Source organism: Somniosus microcephalus, unplaced genomic scaffold, assembly GCF_052327205.1.
Source record: "Somniosus microcephalus isolate GS21.2 unplaced genomic scaffold, FLI_Smic_1.0 unresolved_chr2, whole genome shotgun sequence".
Lineage (NCBI taxonomy): Eukaryota > Metazoa > Chordata > Chondrichthyes > Squaliformes > Somniosidae > Somniosus > Somniosus microcephalus.
Window position 1 is genome coordinate 12100599 of NW_028225180.1, and position 24245 is coordinate 12124843.

At 48.8% G+C, this 24245-nt stretch overlaps 1 protein-coding gene across 2 annotated transcripts in view; it reads right to left on the minus strand.

Annotated features, from left to right (window-relative positions):
• The window catches only part of LOC147092116 (AMP deaminase 3-like), a 77686-nt gene that overhangs the window by 34222 nt on the left and 19219 nt on the right, over positions 1–24245 (minus strand). For both annotated transcript variants that reach the window (XM_085975843.1, XM_085975844.1), the window contains exon 2: positions 16685–16759. In XM_085975843.1, coding sequence (XP_085831969.1) covers positions 16685–16738 — 54 coding nt within the window. In that variant the 5' untranslated portion in view covers positions 16739–16759. The remainder of the gene's footprint in view (positions 1–16684; positions 16760–24245) is intronic.

Below are 24245 nucleotides of genomic sequence, written 5' to 3' on the forward strand. Positions count from 1 at the left end.
CGCTCCTGTAATAGTGATTTCAGTGTGTAAGAGCCCGGGTGTGAAGGAACGCTCCTTTAATAGTGATTTCAGTGTGTGAGAGCCCGGGTGTGAAGGAACGCTCCTTTAATCGTGATTTTAGTGTCTGAGAGCACGGGTGTGAAGGAACACTCATTTAATAGGGATTTCAGTGTGTGTGTGAGCCTGAGTGTGAAGGAACGCTCCATTAATCGTGATTTCAGTGTGTGACAGCCCAGGTTTGAAGGAACGCTCCTTTAATAGTGATTTCAGTGTGTGTGAGCCTGGGTGTGAAGGAACGCTCCTTTAATAGTGATTTCAGTGTGTGTGAGCCCAGGTGTGAAGGAACGCTACTTTAATAATGATTTCAGTGTGTGTGAGCCCGGGTGTGAAGGAACGCTCCTTTAATAGTGATTTCAGTGAGTGAGAGCCCGGGTGTGAAGGAACGCTCCTTAAATCGTGATTTCAGTGTGTGTGTGAGCCTGGGTGTGAAGGAACGCTCCTTTGATAGTGATTTCAGTGTGTGTGAGCCCGGGTGTGAAGGAACGCTCCTTTAATAGTGATTTCAGTGTGTGAGAGCCCGGGTGTGAAGGAACGCTCCTTTAATAGTGATTTCAGTGTGTGTGTGAGCCCGGGTGTGAAGGAACGCTCCTGTAATAGTGATTTCAGTGTGTAAGAGCCCGGGTGTGAAGGAACGCTCCTTTAATAGTGATTTCAGTGTGTGTGTGAGCCCGGGTGTGAAGGAACGCTCCTTTAATAGTGATTTCAGTGCGTGTGAGAGCCCGGGTGTGAAGGAACGCTCCTTTAATAGTGATTTCAGTGTGTGTGAGCCCGGGTGTGAAGGAACGCTCCTTTAATAGTGATTTCAGTGTGTAAGAGCCCGGGTGTGAAGGAACGCTCCTTTAATAGTGATTTCAGTGTGTGTGTGAGCCCGGGTGTGAAGGAACGCTCCTTTAATAGTGATTTCAGTGTGTGTGTGAGCCCGGGTGTGAAGCAATGCTCCTTCAATTGTGACTTCAGTGTGTGTGTAAGCCTGGGTGTGAAGGAACGCTCCTTTAATAGTGATTTCAGTGTGTGTGTGAGCCCGGGTGTGAAGGAACGCTCCTTTAATAGTGATTTCAGTGTGTGTGTGAGCCCGGGTGTGAAGGAATGCTCCTTTAATGGTGATTTCAGTGTGTGTGAGAGCCCGGGTGTGAAGGAACGCTCCTTCAATAGTGATTTCAGTGTGTGTGAGCCCGGGTGTGAAGGAACGCTCCTTTAATAGTGATTTCAGTGTGTGTGAGCCCGGGTGTGAAGGAACGCTCCTTTAATAGTGATTTCAGTGTGTGTGAGAGCCCGGGTGTGAAGTAACACTCCTTTAATAGTGATTTCAGTGTGTGTGTGAGCCCGGGTGTGAAGGAACGCTCCTGTAATAGTGATTTCAGTGTGTGTGAGAGCCCGGGTGTGAAGGAACGCTCCTTTAATAGTGATTTCAGTGTGTGTGAGCCCGGGTGTGAAGGAACGCTCCTTTAACAGTGATTTCAGTGTGTGTGTGAGCCCGGGTGTGAAGGAACGCTCCTTTAATAGTGATTTCAGTGTGTGTGAGCCCGGGAGTGAAGGAACGCTCCTTTAATAGTGATTTCAGTGTGTGAGAGCCCGGGTGTGAAGGAACACTCCTTTAATAGTGATTTCAGTGTGTGTGTGAGCCCGGGTGTGAAGGAACGCTCCTTTAATAGTGATTTCAATGTGTGTGAGAGCCCGGTGTCAAGGAACGCTCCTTTAATAGTGATTTCAGTGTGTGTGAGCCCGGGTGTGAAGGAACACTCCTTTAATAGTGATTTCAGTGTGTGTGTGAGCCCGGGTGTGAAGGAACGCTCCTTTAATAGTGATTTCAATGTGTGTGAGAGCCCGGTGTCAAGGAACGCTCCTTTAATAGTGATTTCAGTGTGTAAGAGCCCGGGTGTGATGGAACGCTCCTTTAATAGTGATTTCAGTGTGTGTGTGAGCTTGGTTGTGGAGGAACACTCCTTTAATAGTGATTTCAGTGTGTGAGAGCCTGGGTGTGAAGGAACGCTCCTTTAATAGTGATTTCAGTGTGTGAGAGCACGGGTGTGAAGGAACACTCATTTAATAGTGATTTCAGTGTGTGTGTGAGCCCGGGTGTGAAGGAACACTCCTTTAATAGTGATTTCAGTGTGTGAGAGCCCGGGTGTGAAGGTACGCTCCTTTAATAGTGATTTCAGTGTGTGTGAGCCCAGGTGTGAAGGAATGCTCCTTTAATAGTGATTTCATTGTGTGTGAGAGCCCGGGTGTGAAGGAACGCTCCTTTAATAGTGATTTCAGTGTGTGTGTGAGCCCGGGTGTGAAGGAACGCTCCATTAATAGTGATTTCAGTGTGTGTGAGCCCGGGTGTGAAGGAACACTCATTTAATAGTGATTTCAGTGTGTGTGTGAGCCCGGGTGTGAAGGAATGCTCCTTTAATAGTGATTTCAGTGTGTGTGTGAGCCCGGGTGTGAAGGAACGCTCCTTTAATAGTGATTTCAGTGTGTGTGAGCCCGGGTGTGAAGGAACGCTCCTTCAATAGTGATTTCAGTGTGTAAGAGCCCGGGTGTGAAGGAACGCTCCTTTAATAGTGATTTCAGTGTGTGTGTGAGCCCGGGTGTGAAGGAACGCTCCTGTAATAGTGATTTCAGTGTGTGTGTGAGCTCGGGTATGAAGGAACGCTCCTTTAATAGTGATTTCAGTGTGTGTGAGCCCGGGTGTGAAGGAACGCTCCTTTAATAGTGATTTCAGTGTGTGACAGCCCGGGTGTGAAGGAAAGCTCCTTTAATATTGATTTCAGTGTGTGTGTGAGCCCGGGTGTGAAGCAATGCTCCTTCAATAGTGATTTCAGTGTGTGTGTGAGCCCGGGTGTGAAGGAACGCTCCTTTAATAGTGATTTCATTGTGTGTGAGAGCCCGGGTGTGAAGGAACGCTCCATTAATAGTGATTTCCGTGTGTGTGTGAGCCCGGGTGTGAAGGAACGCTCCTTTAATAGTGATTTCCGTGTGTGTGTGAGCCCGGGTGTGAAGGAACGCTCCTTTAATAGTGATTTCAGTGTGTGTGTGAGCCCGGGTGTGAAGGAACGCTCCTTTAATAGTGATTTCAGTGTGTGTGAGCCCGGGTGTGAAGGAACGCTCCTGTAATAGTGATTTTAGTGTGTGTGAGCCCGGGTGTGAAGGAACGCTCATTAAATAGTGATTTCAGTGTGTGTGAGCCCGGGTGTGAAGGAACGCTCCTGTAATAGTGATTTTAGTGTGTGTGAGCCCGGGTGTGAAGGAACGCTCCTTTAATAGTGATTTCAGTGTGTGTGAGCCCGGGTGTGAAGGAACGCTCCTTTAATAGTGATTTCAGTGTGTGTGTGAGCCCGGGTGTGAAGGAACGCTCCTGTAATAGTGATTTTAGTGTGTGTGAGCCCGGGTGTGAAGGAACGCTCCTTTAATAGTGATTTCAGTGTGTGTGAGCCCGGGTGTGAAGGAACGCTCCTTTAATAGTGATTTCAGTGTGTGTGAGCCCAGGTGTGAAGGAACGCTCCTTTAATAGTGATTTCAGTGTGTGTGAGCCCGGGTGTGAAGGAACGCTCCTTTAATAGTGATTTCAGTGTGTGTGAGCCCGGGTGTGAAGGAACGCTCCTTTAATAGTGATTTCAGTGTGTGTGAGCCCGGCTGTGAAGGAACGCTCCTTTAATAGTGATTTCAGTGTGTGTGAGCCCGGGTGTGAAGGAACGCTCCTTTAATAGTGATTTCAGTGTGTGTGAGCCCGGGTGTGAAGGAACGCTCCTTTAATAGTGATTTCAGTGTGTGTGTGAGCCTGGGTGTGAAGGAACGCACCTTTAATAGTGATTTCAGTGTGTGTGTGAGCCCGGGTGTGAAGGAACGCTCCTTTAATAGTGATTTCAGTGTGTGTGTGAGCCCGAGTGTGAAGGAACGCTCCTTTAATAGTGATTTCAGTGTGTGTGAGAGCCCGGGTGTGAAGGAACGCTCCATTAATAGTGATTTCAGTGTGTGAGAGCCCGGGTGTCAAGGAACACTCCTTTAACAGTGATTTCAGTGTGTGTGAGCCCGGCTGTGAAGGAACGCTCCTTTAACAGTGATTTCAGTGTGTGTGAGCCTGGGTGTGAAGGAACGCTCCTTTAACAGTGATTTCAGTGTGTGTGTGAGCCCGGGTGTGAAGGAACGCTCCTTTAATAGTGATTTCAGTGTGTGTGAGCCCGGGTGTGAAGGAACACTCCTTTAATAGTGATTTCAGTATGTGTGAGCCCGGGTGTGAAGGAACGCTCCTTTAATAGTGATTTCAGTGTGTGTGAGAGCCCGGGTGTGCAGCAACGCTCCTTTAATAGTGATTTCAGTGTGTGTGAGCCCGGGTGTGAAGGAACGCTCCTTTAATAGTGATTTCAGTGTGTGTGTGAGCCCGGGAGTGAAGGAACGCTCCTTTAATAGTGATTTCAGCCTGTGTGTGAGCCCGGGTGTGAAGGAACGCTCCTTTAATAGTGATTTCAGTGTGTGTGTGAGCCCGGGAGTGAAGGAACACTCCATTAATAGTGATTTCAGTGTGTGTGAGCCCAGGTGTGAAGGAACGCTCCTTTAATAGTGATTTCAGTGTGTGTGAGCCCGGGTGTGAAGGAACGCTCCTTTAATTGTGATTTCAGTGTGTGTGAGCCCGGGTGTGAAGGAACGCTCCTTTAATAGTGATTTCAGTGTGTGTGAGCCCGGGTGTGAAGGAACACTCCTTTAATAGTGATTTCAGTGTGTGTGTGAGCCCGGGTGTGAAGGAACGCTCCTGTAATAGTGATTTCAGTGTGTGTGTGAGCCCGGGTATGAAGGAACGCTCCTTTAATAGTGATTTCAGTGTGTGTGAGCCCGGGTGTGAAGGAACGCTCCTTTAATAGTGATTTCAGTGTGTGACAGCCCGGGTGTGAAGGAACGCTCCTTTAATAGTGATTTCAGTGTGTGTGTGAGCCCGGGTGTGAAGCAATGCTCCTTCAATAGTGATTTCAGTGTGTGTGTGAGCCCGGGTGTGAAGGAACGCTCCTTTAATAGTGATTTCATTGTGTGTGAGAGCCCGGGTGTGAAGGAACGCTCCATTAATAGTGATTTCCGTGTGTGTGTGAGCCCGGGTGTGAAGGAACGCTCCTTTAATAGTGATTTCCGTGTGTGTGTGAGCCCGGGTGTGAAGGAACGCTCCTTTAATAGTGATTTCAGTGTGTGTGAGCCCGGGTGTGAAGGAACGCTCCTTTAATAGTGATTTCAGTGTGTGTGAGCCCGGGTGTGAAGGAACGCTCCTTTAATAGTGATTTCAGTGTGTGTGAGCCCGGGTGTGAAGGAACGCTCCTCTAATACTGATTTCAGTGTGTGTGTGAGCCCGGGTGTGAAGGAACACTCCTTTAATAGTGATTTCAGTGTGTGTGAGCCCGGGTGTGAAGGAACGCTCCTTTAATAGTGATTTCAGTGTGTGTGTGAGCCCGGGTGTGAAGGAACGCTCCTTTAATAGTGATTTCAGTGTGTGTGAGCCCGGGTGTGAAGGAACGCTCCTGTAATAGTGATTTTAGTGTGTGTGAGCCCGGGTGTGAAGGAACGCTCATTAAATAGTGATTTCAGTGTGTGTGAGCCCGGGTGTGAAGGAACGCTCCTGTAATAGTGATTTTAGTGTGTGTGAGCCCGGGTGTGAAGGAACGCTCCTTTAATAGTGATTTCAGTGTGTGTGAGCCCGGGTGTGAAGGAACGCTCCTTTAATAGTGATTTCAGTGTGTGTGAGCCCAGGTGTGAAGGAACGCTCCTTTAATAGTGATTTCAGTGTGTGTGAGCCCGGGTGTGAAGGAACGCTCCTTTAATAGTGATTTCAGTGTGTGTGAGCCCGGGTGTGAAGGAACGCTCCTTTAATAGTGATTTCAGTGTGTGTGAGCCCGGCTGTGAAGGAACGCTCCTTTAATAGTGATTTCAGTGTGTGTGAGCCCGGGTGTGAAGGAACGCTCCTTTAATAGTGATTTCAGTGTGTGTGAGCCCGGGTGTGAAGGAACGCTCCTTTAATAGTGATTTCAGTGTGTGTGTGAGCCTGGGTGTGAAGGAACGCACCTTTAATAGTGATTTCAGTGTGTGTGTGAGCCCGGGTGTGAAGGAACGCTCCTTTAATAGTGATTTCAGTGTGTGTGTGAGCCCGAGTGTGAAGGAACGCTCCTTTAATAGTGATTTCAGTGTGTGTGAGAGCCCGGGTGTGAAGGAACGCTCCATTAATAGTGATTTCAGTGTGTGAGAGCCCGGGTGTCAAGGAACACTCCTTTAACAGTGATTTCAGTGTGTGTGAGCCCGGCTGTGAAGGAACGCTCCTTTAACAGTGATTTCAGTGTGTGTGAGCCTGGGTGTGAAGGAACGCTCCTTTAACAGTGATTTCAGTGTGTGTGTGAGCCGCCCGGGTGTGAAGGAACGCTCCTTTAATAGTGATTTCAGTGTGTGTGAGCCCGGGTGTGAAGGAACGCTCCTTTAATAGTGATTTCAGTGTGTGTGAGCCCGGGTGTGAAGGAACACTCCTTTAATAGTGATTTCAGTATGTGTGAGCCCGGGTGTGAAGGAACGCTCCTTTAATAGTGATTTCAGTGTGTGTGAGAGCCCGGGTGTGCAGCAACGCTCCTTTAATAGTGATTTCAGTGTGTGTGAGCCCGGGTGTGAAGGAACGCTCCTTTAATAGTGATTTCAGTGTGTGTGTGAGCCCGGGAGTGAAGGAACGCTCCTTTAATAGTGATTTCAGTCTGTGTGTGAGCCCGGGTGTGAAGGAACGCTCCTTTAATAGTGATTTCAGTGTGTGTGTGAGCCCGGGAGTGAAGGAACGCTCCATTAATAGTGATTTCAGTGTGTGTGAGCCCAGGTGTGAAGGAACGCTCCTTTAATAGTGATTTAGTGTGTGTGAGCCCGGGTGTGAAGGAACGCTCCTTTAATTGTGATTTCAGTGTGTGTGAGCCCGGGTGTGAAGGAACACCTCCTTTAATAGTGATTTCAGTGTGTGTGAGCCCGGGTGTGTAAGGAACACTCCTTTAATAGTGATTTCAGTCTGTGTGAGCCCGGGTGTGAAGGACCGCTCCTTTAAATAGTGATTTCAGTGTGTGTGTGAGCCCGGGTGTGAAGGAACGCTCCTTTAATAGTGATTTCAGTGTGTGTGAGAGCCCGGGTGTGAAGGAACACTCCATTAATAGTAATTTCAGTGTGTGTGAGCCCGGGTGTGAAGGAACACTCCTTTAATAGTGATTTCAGTGTGTGTGAGCCCGGGTGTGAAGGAACGCTCCTTTAATCGTGATTTCAGTGTGTGTGAGCCTGAATGTGCAGGAACGCTCCTTTAATAGTGATTTCAGTGTGTGTGAGCCCGGGTGTGAAGGAACGCTCCTTTAATAGTGATTTCAGTGTGTGTGTGAGCCCGGGTGTGAAGCAACGCTCCTTTAATAGTGATTTCAGTGTGTGTGAGCCCGGGTGTGAAGGAACGCTCCTTTAATAGTGATTTCAGTGTGTGTGTGAGCCCGGGTGTGAAGGAACGCTCCTTTAATAGTGATTTCAGTGTGTGTGAGAGCCCGGGTGTGAAGGAACACTCCATTAATAGTAATTTCAGTGTGTGTGAGCCGGGTGTGAAGGAACACTCCTTTAATAGTGATTTCAGTGTGTGTGAGCCCGGGTGTGAAGGAACACTCCTTTAATAGTGATTTCAGTGTGTGTGAGCCCGGGTGTGAAGGAACGCTCCTTTAATCGTGATTTCAGTGTGTGTGAGCCTGAATGTGCAGGAACGCTCCTTTAATAGTGATTTCAGTGTGTGTGAGCCCGGGTGTGAAGGAACGCTCCTTTAATAGTGATTTCAGTGTGTGTGTGAGCCCGGGTGTGAAGCAACGCTCCTTTAATAGTGATTTCAGTGTGTGTGAGCCCGGGTGTGAAGGAACGCTCCTTTAATAGTGATTTCAGTGTGTGTGAGCCCGGGTGTGAAGGAACGCTCCTTTAATAGTGATTTCAGTGTGTGTGAGAGCCCGGGTGTGAAGGAACGCTCCTTTAATAGTGATTTCAGTGTGTGTGTGAGCCCGGGTGTGAAGGAACGCTCCTTTAATAGTGATTTCAGTTTGTGTGAGCCCGGGTGTGAAGGAACGCTCCTTTAATAGTGATTTCAGTGTGCGTGAGCCCGGGTGTGAAGGAACGCTCCTTTAATAGTGATTTCAGTGTGTGTGAGCCCGGGTGTGAAGGAACGCTCCTTTAATAGTGATTTCATTGTGCGTGAGCCCGGGTGTGAAGGAACGCTCCTTTAATAGTGATTTCAGTGTGTGTGTGAGCCCGGGTGTGAAGGAACGCTCCTTTAATAGTGATTTCAGTGTGTGTGTGAGCCCGGGTGTGAAGGAACGCTCCTTTAATAGTGATTTCAGTGTGTGTGAGCCCGGGTGTGAAGGAACACTCCTTTAATAGTGATTTCTGTGTGTGTGAGCCCGGGTGTGAAGGAACGCTCCTTTAATAGTGATTTCAGTGTGTGTGAGCCCGGGTGTGAAGGAACGCTCCTTTAATAGTAATTTCAGTGTGTGTGTGAGCCTGGGTGTGAAGGAACGCCCCTTTAATAGTGATTTCAGTGTGTGTGAGCCCGGGTGTGAAGGAACGCTCCTTTAATAGTGATTTCAGTGTGTGTGAGCCCGGGGATGAAGGAATGCTCCTTTAATAGTGATTTCAGTGTGTGTGTGAGCCTGGGTGTGAAGGAACGCCCCTTTAATAGTGATTTCAGTGTGTGTGAGCCCGGGTGTGAAGGAACGCTCCTTTAATAGTGATTTCAATGTGTGAGAGCCCGGGTGTGAAGGAACGCTCCTTTAATAGTGATTTCAGTGTGTAAGAGCCCGGGTGTGAAGGAACGCTCCTTTAATAGTGATTTCAGTGTGTGTGTGAGCCCGGGTGTGAAGGAACGCTCCTTTAATAGTGATTTCAGTGTGTGTGTGAGCCCGGGTGCGAAGCAATGCTCCTTTAATTGTGATTTCAGTGTGTGTGTAAGCCTGGGTGTGAAGGAACGCTCCTTTAATAGTGATTTCAGTGTGTGTGTGAGCCCGGGTGTGAAGGAACGCTCCTTTAATAGTGATTTCAGTGTGTGTGTGAGCCCGGGTGTGAAGGAATGCTCCTTTAATGGTGATTTCAGTGTGTGTGAGCCCGGGTGTGAAGGAACGCTCCTTTAATAGTGATTTCAGTGTGTGTGAGCCCGGGTGTGAAGGAACGCTCCTTTAATAGTGATTTCAGTGTGTGTGAGAGCCCGGGTGTGAAGTAACACTCCTTTAATAGTGATTTCAGTGTGTGTGTGAGCCCGGGTGTGAAGGAACGCTCCTGTAATAGTGATTTCAGTGTGTGTGAGAGCCCGGGTGTGAAGGAACGCTCCTTTAATAGTGATTTCAGTGTGTGTGAGCCCGGGTGTGAAGGAACGCTCCTTTAACAGTGATTTCAGTGTGTGTGTGAGCCCGGGTGTGAAGGAACGCTCCTTTAATAGTGATTTCAGTGTGTGTGAGCCCGGGAGTGAAGGAACGCTCCTTTAATAGTGATTTCAGTGTGTGAGAGCCCGGGTGTGAAGGAACACTCCTTTAATAGTGATTTCAGTGTGTGTGTGAGCCCGGGTGTGAAGGAACGCTCCTTTAATAGTGATTTCAATGTGTGTGAGAGCCCGGTGTCAAGGAACGCTCCTTTAATAGTGATTTCAGTGTGTGTGAGCCCGGGTGTGAAGGAACACTCCTTTAATAGTGATTTCAGTGTGTGTGTGAGCCCGGGTGTGAAGGAACGCTCCTTTAATAGTGATTTCAATGTGTGTGAGAGCCCGGTGTCAAGGAACGCTCCTTTAATAGTGATTTCAGTGTGTAAGAGCCCGGGTGTGATGGAACGCTCCTTTAATAGTGATTTCAGTGTGTGTGTGAGCTTGGTTGTGGAGGAACACTCCTTTAATAGTGATTTCAGTGTGTGAGAGCCTGGGTGTGAAGGAACGCTCCTTTAATAGTGATTTCAGTGTGTGAGAGCACGGGTGTGAAGGAACACTCATTTAATAGTGATTTCAGTGTGTGTGTGAGCCCGGGTGTGAAGGAACACTCCTTTAATAGTGATTTCAGTGTGTGAGAGCCCGGGTGTGAAGGTACGCTCCTTTAATAGTGATTTCAGTGTGTGTGAGCCCAGGTGTGAAGGAATGCTCCTTTAATAGTGATTTCATTGTGTGTGAGAGCCCGGGTGTGAAGGAACGCTCCTTTAATAGTGATTTCAGTGTGTGTGTGAGCCCGGGTGTGAAGGAACGCTCCATTAATAGTGATTTCAGTGTGTGTGAGCCCGGGTGTGAAGGAACACTCATTTAATAGTGATTTCAGTGTGTGTGTGAGCCCGGGTGTGAAGGAATGCTCCTTTAATAGTGATTTCAGTGTGTGTGTGAGCCCGGGTGTGAAGGAACGCTCCTTTAATAGTGATTTCAGTGTGTGTGAGCCCGGGTGTGAAGGAACGCTCCTTCAATAGTGATTTCAGTGTGTAAGAGCCCGGGTGTGAAGGAACGCTCCTTTAATAGTGATTTCAGTGTGTGTGTGAGCCCGGGTGTGAAGGAACGCTCCTGTAATAGTGATTTCAGTGTGTGTGTGAGCCCGGGTATGAAGGAACGCTCCTTTAATAGTGATTTCAGTGTGTGTGAGCCCGGGTGTGAAGGAACGCTCCTTTAATAGTGATTTCAGTGTGTGACAGCCCGGGTGTGAAGGAAAGCTCCTTTAATATTGATTTCAGTGTGTGTGTGAGCCCGGGTGTGAAGCAATGCTCCTTCAATAGTGATTTCAGTGTGTGTGTGAGCCCGGGTGTGAAGGAACGCTCCTTTAATAGTGATTTCATTGTGTGTGAGAGCCCGGGTGTGAAGGAACGCTCCATTAATAGTGATTTCCGTGTGTGTGTGAGCCCGGGTGTGAAGGAACGCTCCTTTAATAGTGATTTCCGTGTGTGTGTGAGCCCGGGTGTGAAGGAACGCTCCTTTAATAGTGATTTCAGTGTGTGTGTGAGCCCGGGTGTGAAGGAACGCTCCTTTAATAGTGATTTCAGTGTGTGTGAGCCCGGGTGTGAAGGAACGCTCATTAAATAGTGATTTCAGTGTGTGTGAGCCCGGGTGTGAAGGAACGCTCCTGTAATAGTGATTTTAGTGTGTGTGAGCCCGGGTGTGAAGGAACGCTCCTTTAATAGTGATTTCAGTGTGTGTGAGCCCGGGTGTGAAGGAACGCTCCTTTAATAGTGATTTCAGTGTGTGTGAGCCCAGGTGTGAAGGAACGCTCCTTTAATAGTGATTTCAGTGTGTGTGAGCCCGGGTGTGAAGGAACGCTCCTTTAATAGTGATTTCAGTGTGTGTGAGCCCGGGTGTGAAGGAACGCTCCTATAATAGTGATTTCAGTGTGTGTGAGCCCGGCTGTGAAGGAACGCTCCTTTAATAGTGATTTCAGTGTGTGTGAGCCCGGGTGTGAAGGAACGCTCCTTTAATAGTGATTTCAGTGTGTGTGAGCCCGGGTGTGAAGGAACGCTCCTTTAATAGTGATTTCAGTGTGTGTGTGAGCCTGGGTGTGAAGGAACGCACCTTTAATAGTGATTTCAGTGTGTGTGTGAGCCCGGGTGTGAAGGAACGCTCCTTTAATAGTGATTTCAGTGTGTGTGTGAGCCCGAGTGTGAAGGAACGCTCCTTTAATAGTGATTTCAGTGTGTGTGAGAGCCCGGGTGTGAAGGAACGCTCCATTAATAGTGATTTCAGTGTGTGAGAGCCCGGGTGTCAAGGAACACTCCTTTAACAGTGATTTCAGTGTGTGTGAGCCCGGCTGTGAAGGAACGCTCCTTTAACAGTGATTTCAGTGTGTGTGAGCCTGGGTGTGAAGGAACGCTCCTTTAACAGTGATTTCAGTGTGTGTGTGAGCCCGGGTGTGAAGGAACGCTCCTTTAATAGTGATTTCAGTGTGTGTGAGCCCGGGTGTGAAGGAACGCTCCTTTAATAGTGATTTCAGTGTGTGTGAGCCCGGGTGTGAAGGAACACTCCTTTAATAGTGATTTCAGTATGTGTGAGCCCGGGTGTGAAGGAACGCTCCTTTAATAGTGATTTCAGTGTGTGTGAGAGCCCGGGTGTGCAGCAACGCTCCTTTAATAGTGATTTCAGTCTGTGTGTGAGCCCGGGTGTGAAGGAACGCTCCTTTAATAGTGATTTCAGTGTGTGTGTGAGCCCGGGAGTGAAGGAACACTCCATTAATAGTGATTTCAGTGTGTGTGAGCCCAGGTGTGAAGGAACGCTCCTTTAATAGTGATTTCAGTGTGTGTGAGCCCGGGTGTGAAGGAACGCTCCTTTAATTGTGATTTCAGTGTGTGTGAGCCCGGGTGTGAAGGAACGCTCCTTTAATAGTGATTTCAGTGTGTGTGAGCCCGGGAGTGAAGGAACACTCCTTTAATAGTGATTTCAGTGTGTGTGTGAGCCCGGGTGTGAAGGAACGCTCCTGTAATAGTGATTTCAGTGTGTGTGTGAGCCCGGGTATGAAGGAACGCTCCTTTAATAGTGATTTCAGTGTGTGTGAGCCCGGGTGTGAAGGAACGCTCCTTTAATAGTGATTTCAGTGTGTGACAGCCCGGGTGTGAAGGAACGCTCCTTTAATAGTGATTTCAGTGTGTGTGTGAGCCCGGGTGTGAAGCAATGCTCCTTCAATAGTGATTTCAGTGTGTGTGTGAGCCCGGGTGTGAAGGAACGCTCCTTTAATAGTGATTTCATTGTGTGTGAGAGCCCGGGTGTGAAGGAACGCTCCATTAACAGTGATTTCCGTGTGTGTGTGAGCCCGGGTGTGAAGGAACGCTCCTTTAATAGTGATTTCCGTGTGTGTGTGAGCCCGGGTGTGAAGGAACGCTCCTTTAATAGTGATTTCAGTGTGTGTGAGCCCGGGTGTGAAGGAACGCTCCTTTAATAGTGATTTCAGTGTGTGTGAGCCCGGGTGTGAAGGAACGCTCCTTTAATAGTGATTTCAGTGTGTGTGAGCCCGGGTGTGAAGGAACGCTCCTCTAATACTGATTTCAGTGTGTGTGTGAGCCCGGGTGTGAAGGAACACTCCTTTAATAGTGATTTCAGTGTGTGTGAGCCCGGGTGTGAAGGAACGCTCCTTTAATAGTGATTTCAGTGTGTGTGTGAGCCCGGGTGTGAAGGAACGCTCCTTTAATAGTGATCTCAGTGTGTGTGAGCCCGGGTGTGAAGGAACGCTCCTGTAATAGTGATTTTAGTGTGTGTGAGCCCGGGTGTGAAGGAACGCTCATTAAATAGTGATTTCAGTGTATGTGAGCCCGGGTGTGAAGGAACGCTCCTGTAATAGTGATTTTAGTGTGTGTGAGCCCGGGTGTGAAGGAACGCTCCTTTAATAGTGATTTCAGTGTGTGTGAGCCCGGGTGTGAAGGAACGCTCCTTTAATAGTGATTTCAGTGTGTGTGAGCCCAGGTGTGAAGGAACGCTCCTTTAATAGTGATTTCAGTGTGTGTGAGCCCGGGTGTGAAGGAACGCTCCTTTAATAGTGATTTCAGTGTGTGTGAGAGCCCGGGTGTGAAGGAACGCTCCTTTAATAGTGATTTCAGTGTGTGTGAGCCCGGCTGTGAAGGAACGCTCCTTTAATAGTGATTTCAGTGTGTGTGAGCCCGGGTGTGAAGGAACGCTCCTTTAATAGTGATTTCAGTGTGTGTGAGCCCGGGTGTGAAGGAACGCTCCTTTAATAGTGATTTCAGTGTGTGTGTGAGCCTGGGTGTGAAGGAACGCACCTTTAATAGTGATTTCAGTGTGTGTGTGAGCCCGGGTGTGAAGGAACGCTCCTTTAATAGTGATTTCAGTGTGTGTGTGAGCCCGAGTGTGAAGGAACGCTCCTTTAATAGTGATTTCAGTGTGTGTGAGAGCCCGGGTGTGAAGGAACGCTCCATTAATAGTGATTTCAGTGTGTGAGAGCCCGGGTGTCAAGGAACACTCCTTTAACAGTGATTTCAGTGTGTGTGAGCCCGGCTGTGAAGGAACGCTCCTTTAACAGTGATTTCAGTGTGTGTGAGCCTGGGTGTGAAGGAACGCTCCTTTAACAGTGATTTCAGTGTGTGTGTGAGCCCGGGTGTGAAGGAACGCTCCTTTAATAGTGATTTCAGTGTGTGTGAGCCCGGGTGTGAAGGAACGCTCCTTTAATAGTGATTTCAGTGTGTGTGAGCCCGGGTGTGAAGGAACACTCCTTTAATAGTGATTTCAGTATGTGTGAGCCCGGGTGTGAAGGAACGCTCCTTTAATAGTGATTTCAGTGTGTGTGAGAGCCCGGGTGTGCAGCAACGCTCCTTTAATAGTGATTTCAGTGTGTGTGAGCCCGGGTGTGAAGGAACGCTCCTTTAATAGTGATTTCAGTGTGTGTGTGAGCCCGGGAGTGAAGGAACGCTCCTTTAATAGTGATTTCAGTCTGTGTGTGAGCCCGGGTGTGAAGGAACGCTCCTTTAATAGTGATTTCAGTGTGTGTGTGAGCCCGGGAGTGAAGGAACGCTCCATTAATAGTGATTTCAGTGTGTGTGAGCCCAGGTGTGAAGGAACGCTCCTTTAATAGTGATTTTAGTGTGTGTGAGCCCGGGTGTGAAGGAACGCTCCTTTAATTGTGATTTCAGTGTGTGTGAGCCCGGGTGTGAAGGAACCCTCCTTTAATAGTGATTTCAGTGTGTGTGAGCCCGGGTGTGAAGGAACACTCCTTTAATAGTGATTTCAGTGTGTGTGAGCCCGGGTGTGAAGGAACGCTCCTTTAATAGTGATTTCAGTGTGTGTGTGAGCCCGGGTGTGAAGGAACGCTCCTTTAATAGTGATTTCAGTGTGTGTGAGAGCCCGGGTGTGAAGGAACACTCCATTAATAGTAATTTCAGTGTGTGTGAGCCGGGTGTGAAGGAACACTCCTTTAATAGTGATTTCAGTGTGTGTGAGCCCGGGTGTGAAGGAACACTCCTTTAATAGTGATTTCAGTGTGTGTGAGCCCGGGTGTGAAGGAACGCTCCTTTAATCGTGATTTCAGTGTGTGTGAGCCTGAATGTGCAGGAACGCTCCTTTAATAGTGATTTCAGTGTGTGTGAGCCCGGGTGTGAAGGAACGCTCCTTTAATAGTGATTTCAGTGTGTGTGTGAGCCCGGGTGTGAAGCAACGCTCCTTTAATAGTGATTTCAGTGTGTGTGAGCCCGGGTGTGAAGGAACGCTCCTTTAATAGTGATTTCAGTGTGTGTGTGAGCCCGGGTGTGAAGGAACGCTCCTTTAATAGTGATTTCAGTGTGTGTGAGAGCCCGGGTGTGAAGGAACACTCCATTAATAGTAATTTCAGTGTGTGTGAGCCGGGTGTGAAGGAACACTCCTTTAATAGTGATTTCAGTGTGTGTGAGCCCGGGTGTGAAGGAACACTCCTTTAATAGTGATTTCAGTGTGTGTGAGCCCGGGTGTGAAGGAACGCTCCTTTAATCGTGATTTCAGTGTGTGTGAGCCTGAATGTGCAGGAACGCTCCTTTAATAGTGATTTCAGTGTGTGTGAGCCCGGGTGTGAAGGAACGCTCCTTTAATAGTGATTTCAGTGTGTGTGTGAGCCCGGGTGTGAAGCAACGCTCCTTTAATAGTGATTTCAGTGTGTGTGAGCCCGGGTGTGAAGGAACGCTCCTTTAATAGTGATTTCAGTGTGTGTGAGCCCGGGTGTGAAGGAACGCTCCTTTAATAGTGATTTCAGTGTGTGTGAGAGCCCGGGTGTGAAGGAACGCTCCTTTAATAGTGATTTCAGTGTGTGTGTGAGCCCGGGTGTGAAGGAACGCTCCTTTAATAGTGATTTCAGTTTGTGTGAGCCCGGGTGTGAAGGAACGCTCCTTTAATAGTGATTTCAGTGTGCGTGAGCCCGGGTGTGAAGGAACGCTCCTTTAATAGTGATTTCAGTGTGTGTGAGCCCGGGTGTGAAGGAACGCTCCTTTAATAGTGATTTCATTGTGCGTGAGCCCGGGTGTGAAGGAACGCTCCTTTAATAGTGATTTCAGTGTGTGTGTGAGCCCGGGTGTGAAGGAACGCTCCTTTAATAGTGATTTCAGTGTGTGTGTGAGCCCGGGTGTGAAGGAACGCTCCTTTAATAGTGATTTCAGTGTGTGTGAGCCCGGGTGTGAAGGAACACTCCTTTAATAGTGATTTCTGTGTGTGTGAGCCCGGGTGTGAAGGAACGCTCCTTTAATAGTGATTTCAGTGTGTGTGAGCCCGGGTGTGAAGGAACGCTCCTTTAATAGTAATTTCAGTGTGTGTGTGAGCCTGGGTGTGAAGGAACGCCCCTTTAATAGTGATTTCAGTGTGTGTGAGCCCGGGTGTGAAGGAACGCTCCTTTAATAGTGATTTCAGTGTGTGTGAGCCCGGGTATGAAGGAACGCTCCTTTAATAGTGATTTCAGTGTGTGTGTGAGCCTGGGTGTGAAGGAACGCCCCTTTAATAGTGATTTCAGTGTGTGTGAGCCCGGGTGTGAAGGAACGCTCCTTTAATAGTGATTTCAATGTGTGAGAGCCCGGGTGTGAAGGAACGCTCCTTTAATAGTGATTTCAGTGTGTGTGAGCCCGGGTGTGAAGGAACGCTTCTTTAATAGTGATTTCTGTGTGTGTGAGCCCGGGTGTGAAGGAACACTCCTTTAATAGCATTTTTGCTGCTTGATAATATTCTTACCCCTGCTGCAGTATCATCAGTTACGATGATGTGATGATAATCCAGTTCTGACATCACTGCTGTCGATTCTAAGTGCTTAATAAATAAAAATTGTATAAATTAGTCCAACACTAGAAATATTCAGACACCTCGATTAGATTCCAGCCTGCAACTCACTCCCGGGTATCTATTATTCTCTATATATAAACCACCCGAACCCCTCGATTAGATTCCAGTCCGTAATTCACTCCTGGGTATCTGTTATTCTATATATAAACCACCCAAACCCCTCGATTAGATCCCAGCCTGTAACTCACTCCTGGGTATCTGTTATTCTATATATAAACCACCCAAACCCCTCGATTAGATCCCAGCCTGTAACTCACTCCTGGGTATCTGTAATTCTATTTATAAACCACCCGAACCCCTCGATTAGATTCCAGTCCGTAATTCACTCCTGAGTATCTGTTATTCTATTCTATATATAAACCACCCAAACCCCTCGATTAGATTCCAGCCTGTAACTCACTCCTGGGCATCTGTTATTCAATATATAAACCACCCGAAACCCTCTATTAGATTGCAGCCTGTAACTCACCCCTGGGTATCTGTTATTCTATATATAAACCACCCCGAACCCCTCGATTAGATTCCAGCCTGTAACTCACTTCCGGGTATCTGTTATTCTATATATAAACCCCCCGAACCCATCGATTAGATTCCAGCCTGTAACTCACTCCCGGGTTTCTGTTATTCTATATATAACCCCCTCAAACCCCTCGATCAGATTCCAGCCTGTAACTCACTGCCGGGCATCTATTATTCTATATATAAACAGCCCAAACCCCGCGATCAGATTCCAGCCTGTAACTCACTCCCGGGTATCTGTTATTCTATATATAAACCCCCGAACCCCTCAATTAGATTCCAGCCCATAACACACTCCCGGGTATCTGTTATTCTCTATATAAACCCCCCGAACCCCTCGATCAGATTCCAGCCTGTAACATCACTCCGGGGTATCTGTTATTCTATATATAAACCCCTCGAACCCCTGGATTAGATTCCAGCCTGCACCTCACTCCTGTGCATCTGTTATTCTATATATAAACCCCTCGAACCCCTGGATTAGATTCCAGCCTATAACTCACTCCGGGGTATCTGTTATTCTATATATAAACCCCCCAAACCCCTCAATTAGATTCCAGCCTGTACCTCACTCCTGTGTATCTGTTATTCTATATATAAACCCCTCGAAACCCTCGATTAGATTCCAGCCTGTAACTCAATCCCGGGTATCTGTTATTCTATATATAAACCCCCCGAACCCCTCAATTAAATTCCAGCCTGTAACTCACTCCCGGGTATCTGTTATTCTATATATAAATCCCTGAATTCCTCGATTAGATTCCAGCCTGTAACTCACTCCCGGGTATCTGTTATTCTATTTATAAACCACCCAAACCCCTGGTTTCCAGGGGAGGTTAGGGTTAAGGTTAGGGTTAGATCGGCAGAGAGGGGGTAAGGAAAGTCAACTCCAATGGTACCCTCCTCCTGTCAAAATGCTTAGAACATGGCCTTGTCATAACCAACACCTTGTTCGGTCAGAGAGACAAGTACAAGGCTTCATGGCATTACCCTCGCTCCAAGCACTGGCATCTGCTGGACTACGTCATTGTCCGAGCGAGGGGCCGCAAGGACGTCCGCATCACCCGCGCCATGACAGGAGCTGATGACTGCTGGACCGACCATCGCCTAATCCGCTCTGTCATCTCCATCAATATAGCCCCAAAAACCGGCGGCAACAGAAACAATGCCGCAGGAAAATCAACGCAGGAGCACCCTGATGCACTATCAATTGCTACAAAAGACTGGAGATTGAGAAAGTAATAAACAGGCTTTTATTACCAAAGAACAGAGCATGCCTCTTGTGGTTGCCTGGTATCCAAAAGGGCCGGAGGCTTCTGAGCAGCGACCTTTATACCCAGCCATGAGGGTGGAGCCAGGGGCGGAGTCAGCTGAGGCATGCACAGACAAGTACAACAATATGCAAGAGTGAACAACAGTACTAACAGTGAACAACAATACTAACAACAGTGGTTTACCACATTCACCCCTTGTTTAGAATTGAGTCCGGCGGGGTGAAGTGCACTAAAAATTCGTGTACTGAAGTCTATCAGGAAGCCTTGTAAGCCGTCCTGAGCGTCGCAGCAGCGGCGGTGATGGTGCAGCATCCAACGGTGAACCCGGTGTCTCGTTCAGAGGAGGTGTAGCAGGTGGCGGACCCTGGGGCTGCTGCATGCCGTCTACAGGGGTCAGAGCATGGGTAATGGGAGGTAGCGATGGTGGTCTCTCAGAGGCACCCGAAGGTGCGAGGTCTCGTGCGGGGACTGTGTCCTGGGGGTAGGCAGGAGTAGCGGTGGGTGGCGAAGAGGGTGTTTCAGGAGCACCTGCAGGTGCGAGGTCTCGAATGGAGACTGTGTCCTCCCGCCCGTCCGGGTACACCACGTAAGCATACTGCGGGTTGGCGTGGAGGAGGCTCACCCTCTCGACCAGGGGGTCCGCCTTATGGGTCCTCACGTGCTTCCGCAGTAGGACGGGACCTGGAGAAGTCAGCCATGTTGGTAGCGAAATCCCCGACGTGGACTTCCTGGGGAAGGAGAACATTCTCTCGTGAGGAGTGGCATTGGTGGGTGTACAGAGCAGCGACCGAATGGAATGGAGCGCCGCAGGGAGGACCTCCTGCCAGCGGGAGGTCGGAAGGCCCTTAGATTTTAAGTTTAAAAGGACTGCCTTCCAGACTGTCGCATTCTCCCTTTCCACCTGGCCGTTACCCCGGGGGTTGTAGCTGGTGGTCCTGCTTGTAGCAATGCCTCTCGCGAGCAGGTACTGCCGAAGTTCGTCGCTCATAAAAGATGAGCCCCTGTCGCTATGGATATAGCTAGGGAAACCGAACAAGGCGAAGAGGTCATTCAGACATTTAATGACCGTGGTACTGGTCATGTCCGAGCAAGGGATGGCAAACGGGAAACGGGAGTACTCATCAATTATATTGAGGAAGTACACATTGCGGTCAGAGGAGGGGAGGGGCCCTTTAAAATCGATGCTCAGCCGCTCGAAGGGGCGCGTGGCTTTGATCAGGCTCGCTCTGTCTGGCCTATAAAAATGCGGCTTGCACTCGGCACAGATCTGGCAGTTCCTGGTCATGGTCCTGACCTCCTCGATGGAGTAGGGCAGGTTACGGGATTTGATAAAATGGAAGAACCTGGTGACCCCCGGGTGGCAGAGGTCATTGTGGAGGGTCTGTAGCCTATCAACCTGCGCGTTGGCGCACGTACCACGTGATAGGGCATCTGGGGGCTCATTGAGTTTCCCGGGCCGGTACAAGATATCGTAATTGTAGGTGGAGAGTTCGATTCTCCACCTTAAGATCTTGTCATTCTTGATTTTGCCCCGCTGCTTATTATGAAACATAAAAGCCACTGAACGCTGGTCAGTGAGCAGGGTAAATCGTTTTCCGGCCAGGTAATGCCGCCAATGTCGCACGGCTTCCACAATGGCCTGGGCCTCCTTTTCGACAGAGGAGTGTCGAATCTCGGGGCCCTGGAGGGTCCTTGAGAAAAAGGCCACGGGTCTCCCCGCCTGGTTAAGGGTTGCAGCTAGGGCAAAGTCGGATGCGTCGCTCTCCACTTGAAAAGGAAGGGACTCATCCACAGCGTGCATTGTGGCCTTCGCAATGTCTCCTTTTATGAGAGTGAAGGCTGCACAGGCCTCTGCTGTCAGGGGGAAGGAGGCGGACTTGATGAGGGGTCGGGCTTTATCCGCATAGTTGGGCACCCACTGAGCATAGTAAGAGAAAAACCCCAGGCATCTCTTCAGTGCTTTCTGGCAGTGGGGGAGGGGGAGCTCCATAAGGGGGCGCATTCTATCGGGGTCTGGGCCAATGACTCCGTTCTCCACTACGCAGCCAAGAATAGCAAGGCGCGTAGTACGAAACATACATTTGTCTTTGTTGTATGTGAGATTCAGCCGCTGGGCCGTCCGGAGGAATTTCTCTAGATTAACGTCGTGGTCCTGCTGGTCGTGGCCGCAGATGGTGACGTTGTCTAGATATGGGAAAGTGGCCTGGAGCGCGTTCTGGTCAACCATCCGGTCCATCTCCCGTTGGAAGACAGAAACTCCGTTGGTGACGCCGAAGGGAACTCTGAGAAAGTGATAGAGCCGACCGTCAGCTTCAAAAGCTGTGTACTGGCGGTCCTCAGCCCTGATGGGGAGCTGGTGGTATGCCGACTTCAGATCAATCGTCGAGAACACCCGGTATTGTGCTATCTGATTGACCATGTCAGATATGCGGGGGAGTGGGTATGCATCTAGTTGGGTGTAGCGATTGATCGTCTGGCTGTAGTCAATAACTAGGCGCTGTTTTTCGCCAGTCTTCACTACCACCACTTGTGCTCGCCATGGGCTGGTGCTACTTTCAATAATCCCTTCCTTCAGGAGTCTCGCTACCTCAGATTTAATGAAGCTCCTATCCCCAACACTGTAACGCCTGCTTTTGGTAGCGATGGGCTTACAGTCGCGGGTGAGGTTAGCGAACAAGGAGGGGGGGGGGACTTTAAGGGTGGAGAGGCTGCAAATGGTGCACGGCGGGCGATTTAAAAGCTGCTGGCTGCAGACTGTGAGTGGGGGGAGGGGTCCGTCATACGCTAATGTGACACTCTTAAGGTGGCACTGAAAATCCAACCCCAGTAGAACGGCAGCGCAGAGATGGGGCAGGACCAGAAGTTTAAAATTTTTGTATTCTGTGCCCCTTACTGAAAGGGTCACTACACAGTAGCCACCGACGTCCGCTGACTGGGCTTTGGAAGCCAAAGAGATCCGATGGCGCGTCGGCAGGACCGGGAGAGAGTAACTGCGCACCGTGTCGGGGTGGATAAAGCTCTCCGTGCTCCCGCTGTCAAAAAGGCAGGTAGTGGCGCGGCCGTTTACCGTAATATCCATCATGGACCTGGACAGTTGATGAGGGAGAGATTGGTCCAGCGTCACGGAGGCCAGCGTATGGTCGAGCGAGTCGATGTGGTCGTCAGATGAGGCGGTGGTTGAGTCCGGGTCCCCCGTGGTTGAAGTCGGAGGCGTCCAAGATGGCGGACAAAATGGCGGCGCCCACGGTCCCAATCCCCACGCGGCTGGGGGAGCCCAAGATGGCGGACAAGATGGCTGCGCCCACGGTTCGCACGCAGCGCTGCTGGCGTTAGCGGTCTTCCCTTTGCAGGCGCTAACGTAGTGACCTTTCTTCCCGCAGCCGGAGCAGGTAGCATTCTTCGCGGGGCAGCGTGCTCTAGGGTGTTTAGCTTGGCCACAAAAATAGCATTTTTGTGCCTTGGACATCGCTGCAGCAGTCGGAGGTGGCGGTCCCATGGCCCAAGATTGCGGCGTCCACGGCGCGGGGCGATGAGGGGAAAAAGCGTCCATATTTCTGTGGGCCGCGTCGAGCGAGAGCGCGAGGGACACTGCCTTTGTCAGGTCTATTTCACCCTTCTCCAGCAGCCTCTGCCGGGAGTAGTCGGACCTTAGACCCGCAACGAAAGCGTCTCGTATCAGTCCCTCCGCATGTGCCGCGGCCGATACTTCCTTGCAGTCGCAGCCGCGTCCGAGTACCCGCAGTGCCCGTAGGAAGGCTTCCACCGATTCCCCGGGCTGCTGTCTGCGAGATCTTAAAAGGTGCCTGGCATAGACCGTGTTAACCGGGCGTGCATACTGCCCTTTCAGTAGGTCGATAGCCGCCGCGTAGGTCGTCGCATCTTGGATTAAAGTATAGACTTGGTGGCTCACCTTCGAGGCCAGGATTTTCAGTTTATTTTCATCAAGAGTCACGGTCGAGGCTTCCAGATACGCCTCAAAGCAACGCAGCCATTGTGCGAATTTAGTCGACGAACCCGCTTCTTGGGGGTCTAGGTCCAGGCATGTTGGTCTGAGGGCTCGCAGCAGCGCCTGCTGCTCAGCGTTTTGCGCCATCGGTTGATCAGCATCCGCAGCCAACATTTAACTTTGGTAATAAAATTGATGCACTATCAATTGCTACAAAAGACTGGAGATTGAGAAAGTAATAAACAGGCTTTTATTACCAAAGAACAGAGCATGCCTCTTGTGGTTGCCTGGTATCCAAAAGGGCCGGAGGCTTCTGAGCAGCGACCTTTATACCCAGCCATGAGGGTGGAGCCAGGGGCGGAGTCAGCTGAGGCATGCACAGACAAGTACAACAATATGCAAGAGTGAACAACAGTACTAACAGTGAACAACAATACTAACAACAGTGGTTTACCACACACCCAAAGTGAAAAGATTGTTACTAGTCCTAGCCCCTTTCAGGCTACCCCAGATCAGGCATATTCCCCAGACGTTCACTTTCAACTAAAGTTAGAGATAGCCGAATCCTAAAGACGCTTAACTGGGTCTAAAGGTCCGGACTATCTCTCCCTAAAGGAAAGGAACGAACTGAAAATGTTACCGTCCTCCAGATAGCACTTTTAATAAGTTTAGCTAGACTGTAACCTTCCGGATATTATGAGGGTCCGGAAAATTCCTCCAGAATTCTGCAACTCCTCGCCAAAGTTTGTACAGAGATTGAGTTCCCGAGTTTGATACAGAAGTACTATGTGAGACAATTCTAAAAAAATATAGATATGTTAAAGAACCGACATGTAACTTACAGCTGGTGATTCAATCGCAACATTAACAGTTCCAAATACAGAAAACTTACAATTCTTATTATCAGAGATCCTTATTCTCAAATCTTAACTTTTTAACATTTTTTACATTTCTTAGTCTTATTCTAGGATATCCACTAAAATCAAATACAAGAACCTTTTTGATCCTTGAAATACAATGAGTTGAAGACTTGCAGAGCTTGCCTCTGAAGCCTGAGAACCGCTTTGCCCCTTCAAGCGAATCTATCTTCCCATTTGAAAGTCCAATTTTTATCATCTTTTCTCAGTGGTACATCCTTTGAAGTTTTCTGCTGATGCAAGCTAATTATCTCTAGCCATTTTTCTGTTGACTTCTTTTCTTACAGTTAGTTCAGCTGTAGCATTAAGACTTGTGTCTCTACATTTAGATGTTCAAAACTTATCATAAAAACAATGTGATGGCTGTATCTATTTGATGTCATTCTTATGAAGGTCTTCTGTTTGTATCTTTTGCATTTAGAACACCTCACTTAGGATGATCTATGCAATTCTTAATCACCTCAGCTGGTTGTACCACAGACTTGTGTCTCCTATGTTCTAAGTTTAACATAAAAACAATTTGACGGCAGGTGTTTCTTTTACTTGATGTCATTTTTACAAAGGCACATGTTGCTTTAATGTTCTGTGTTTCTTTCCGAAGTGTTGGTTTATAACATCTAACTGGGTATAGCACTGTGTTCTTTTCAATGCTTCAGGCTTTTAGGAACCTCCAACCTTCTACTTCAATAAGGCTATTGTCTCAGTGTCAACAACTTATCTTATCTCAATATCCTGTATGCTGTTCACAGCTTTAGATTGTTAAGGCTTCCAGACTTCCAAACCCAGTGGCCTAGAAA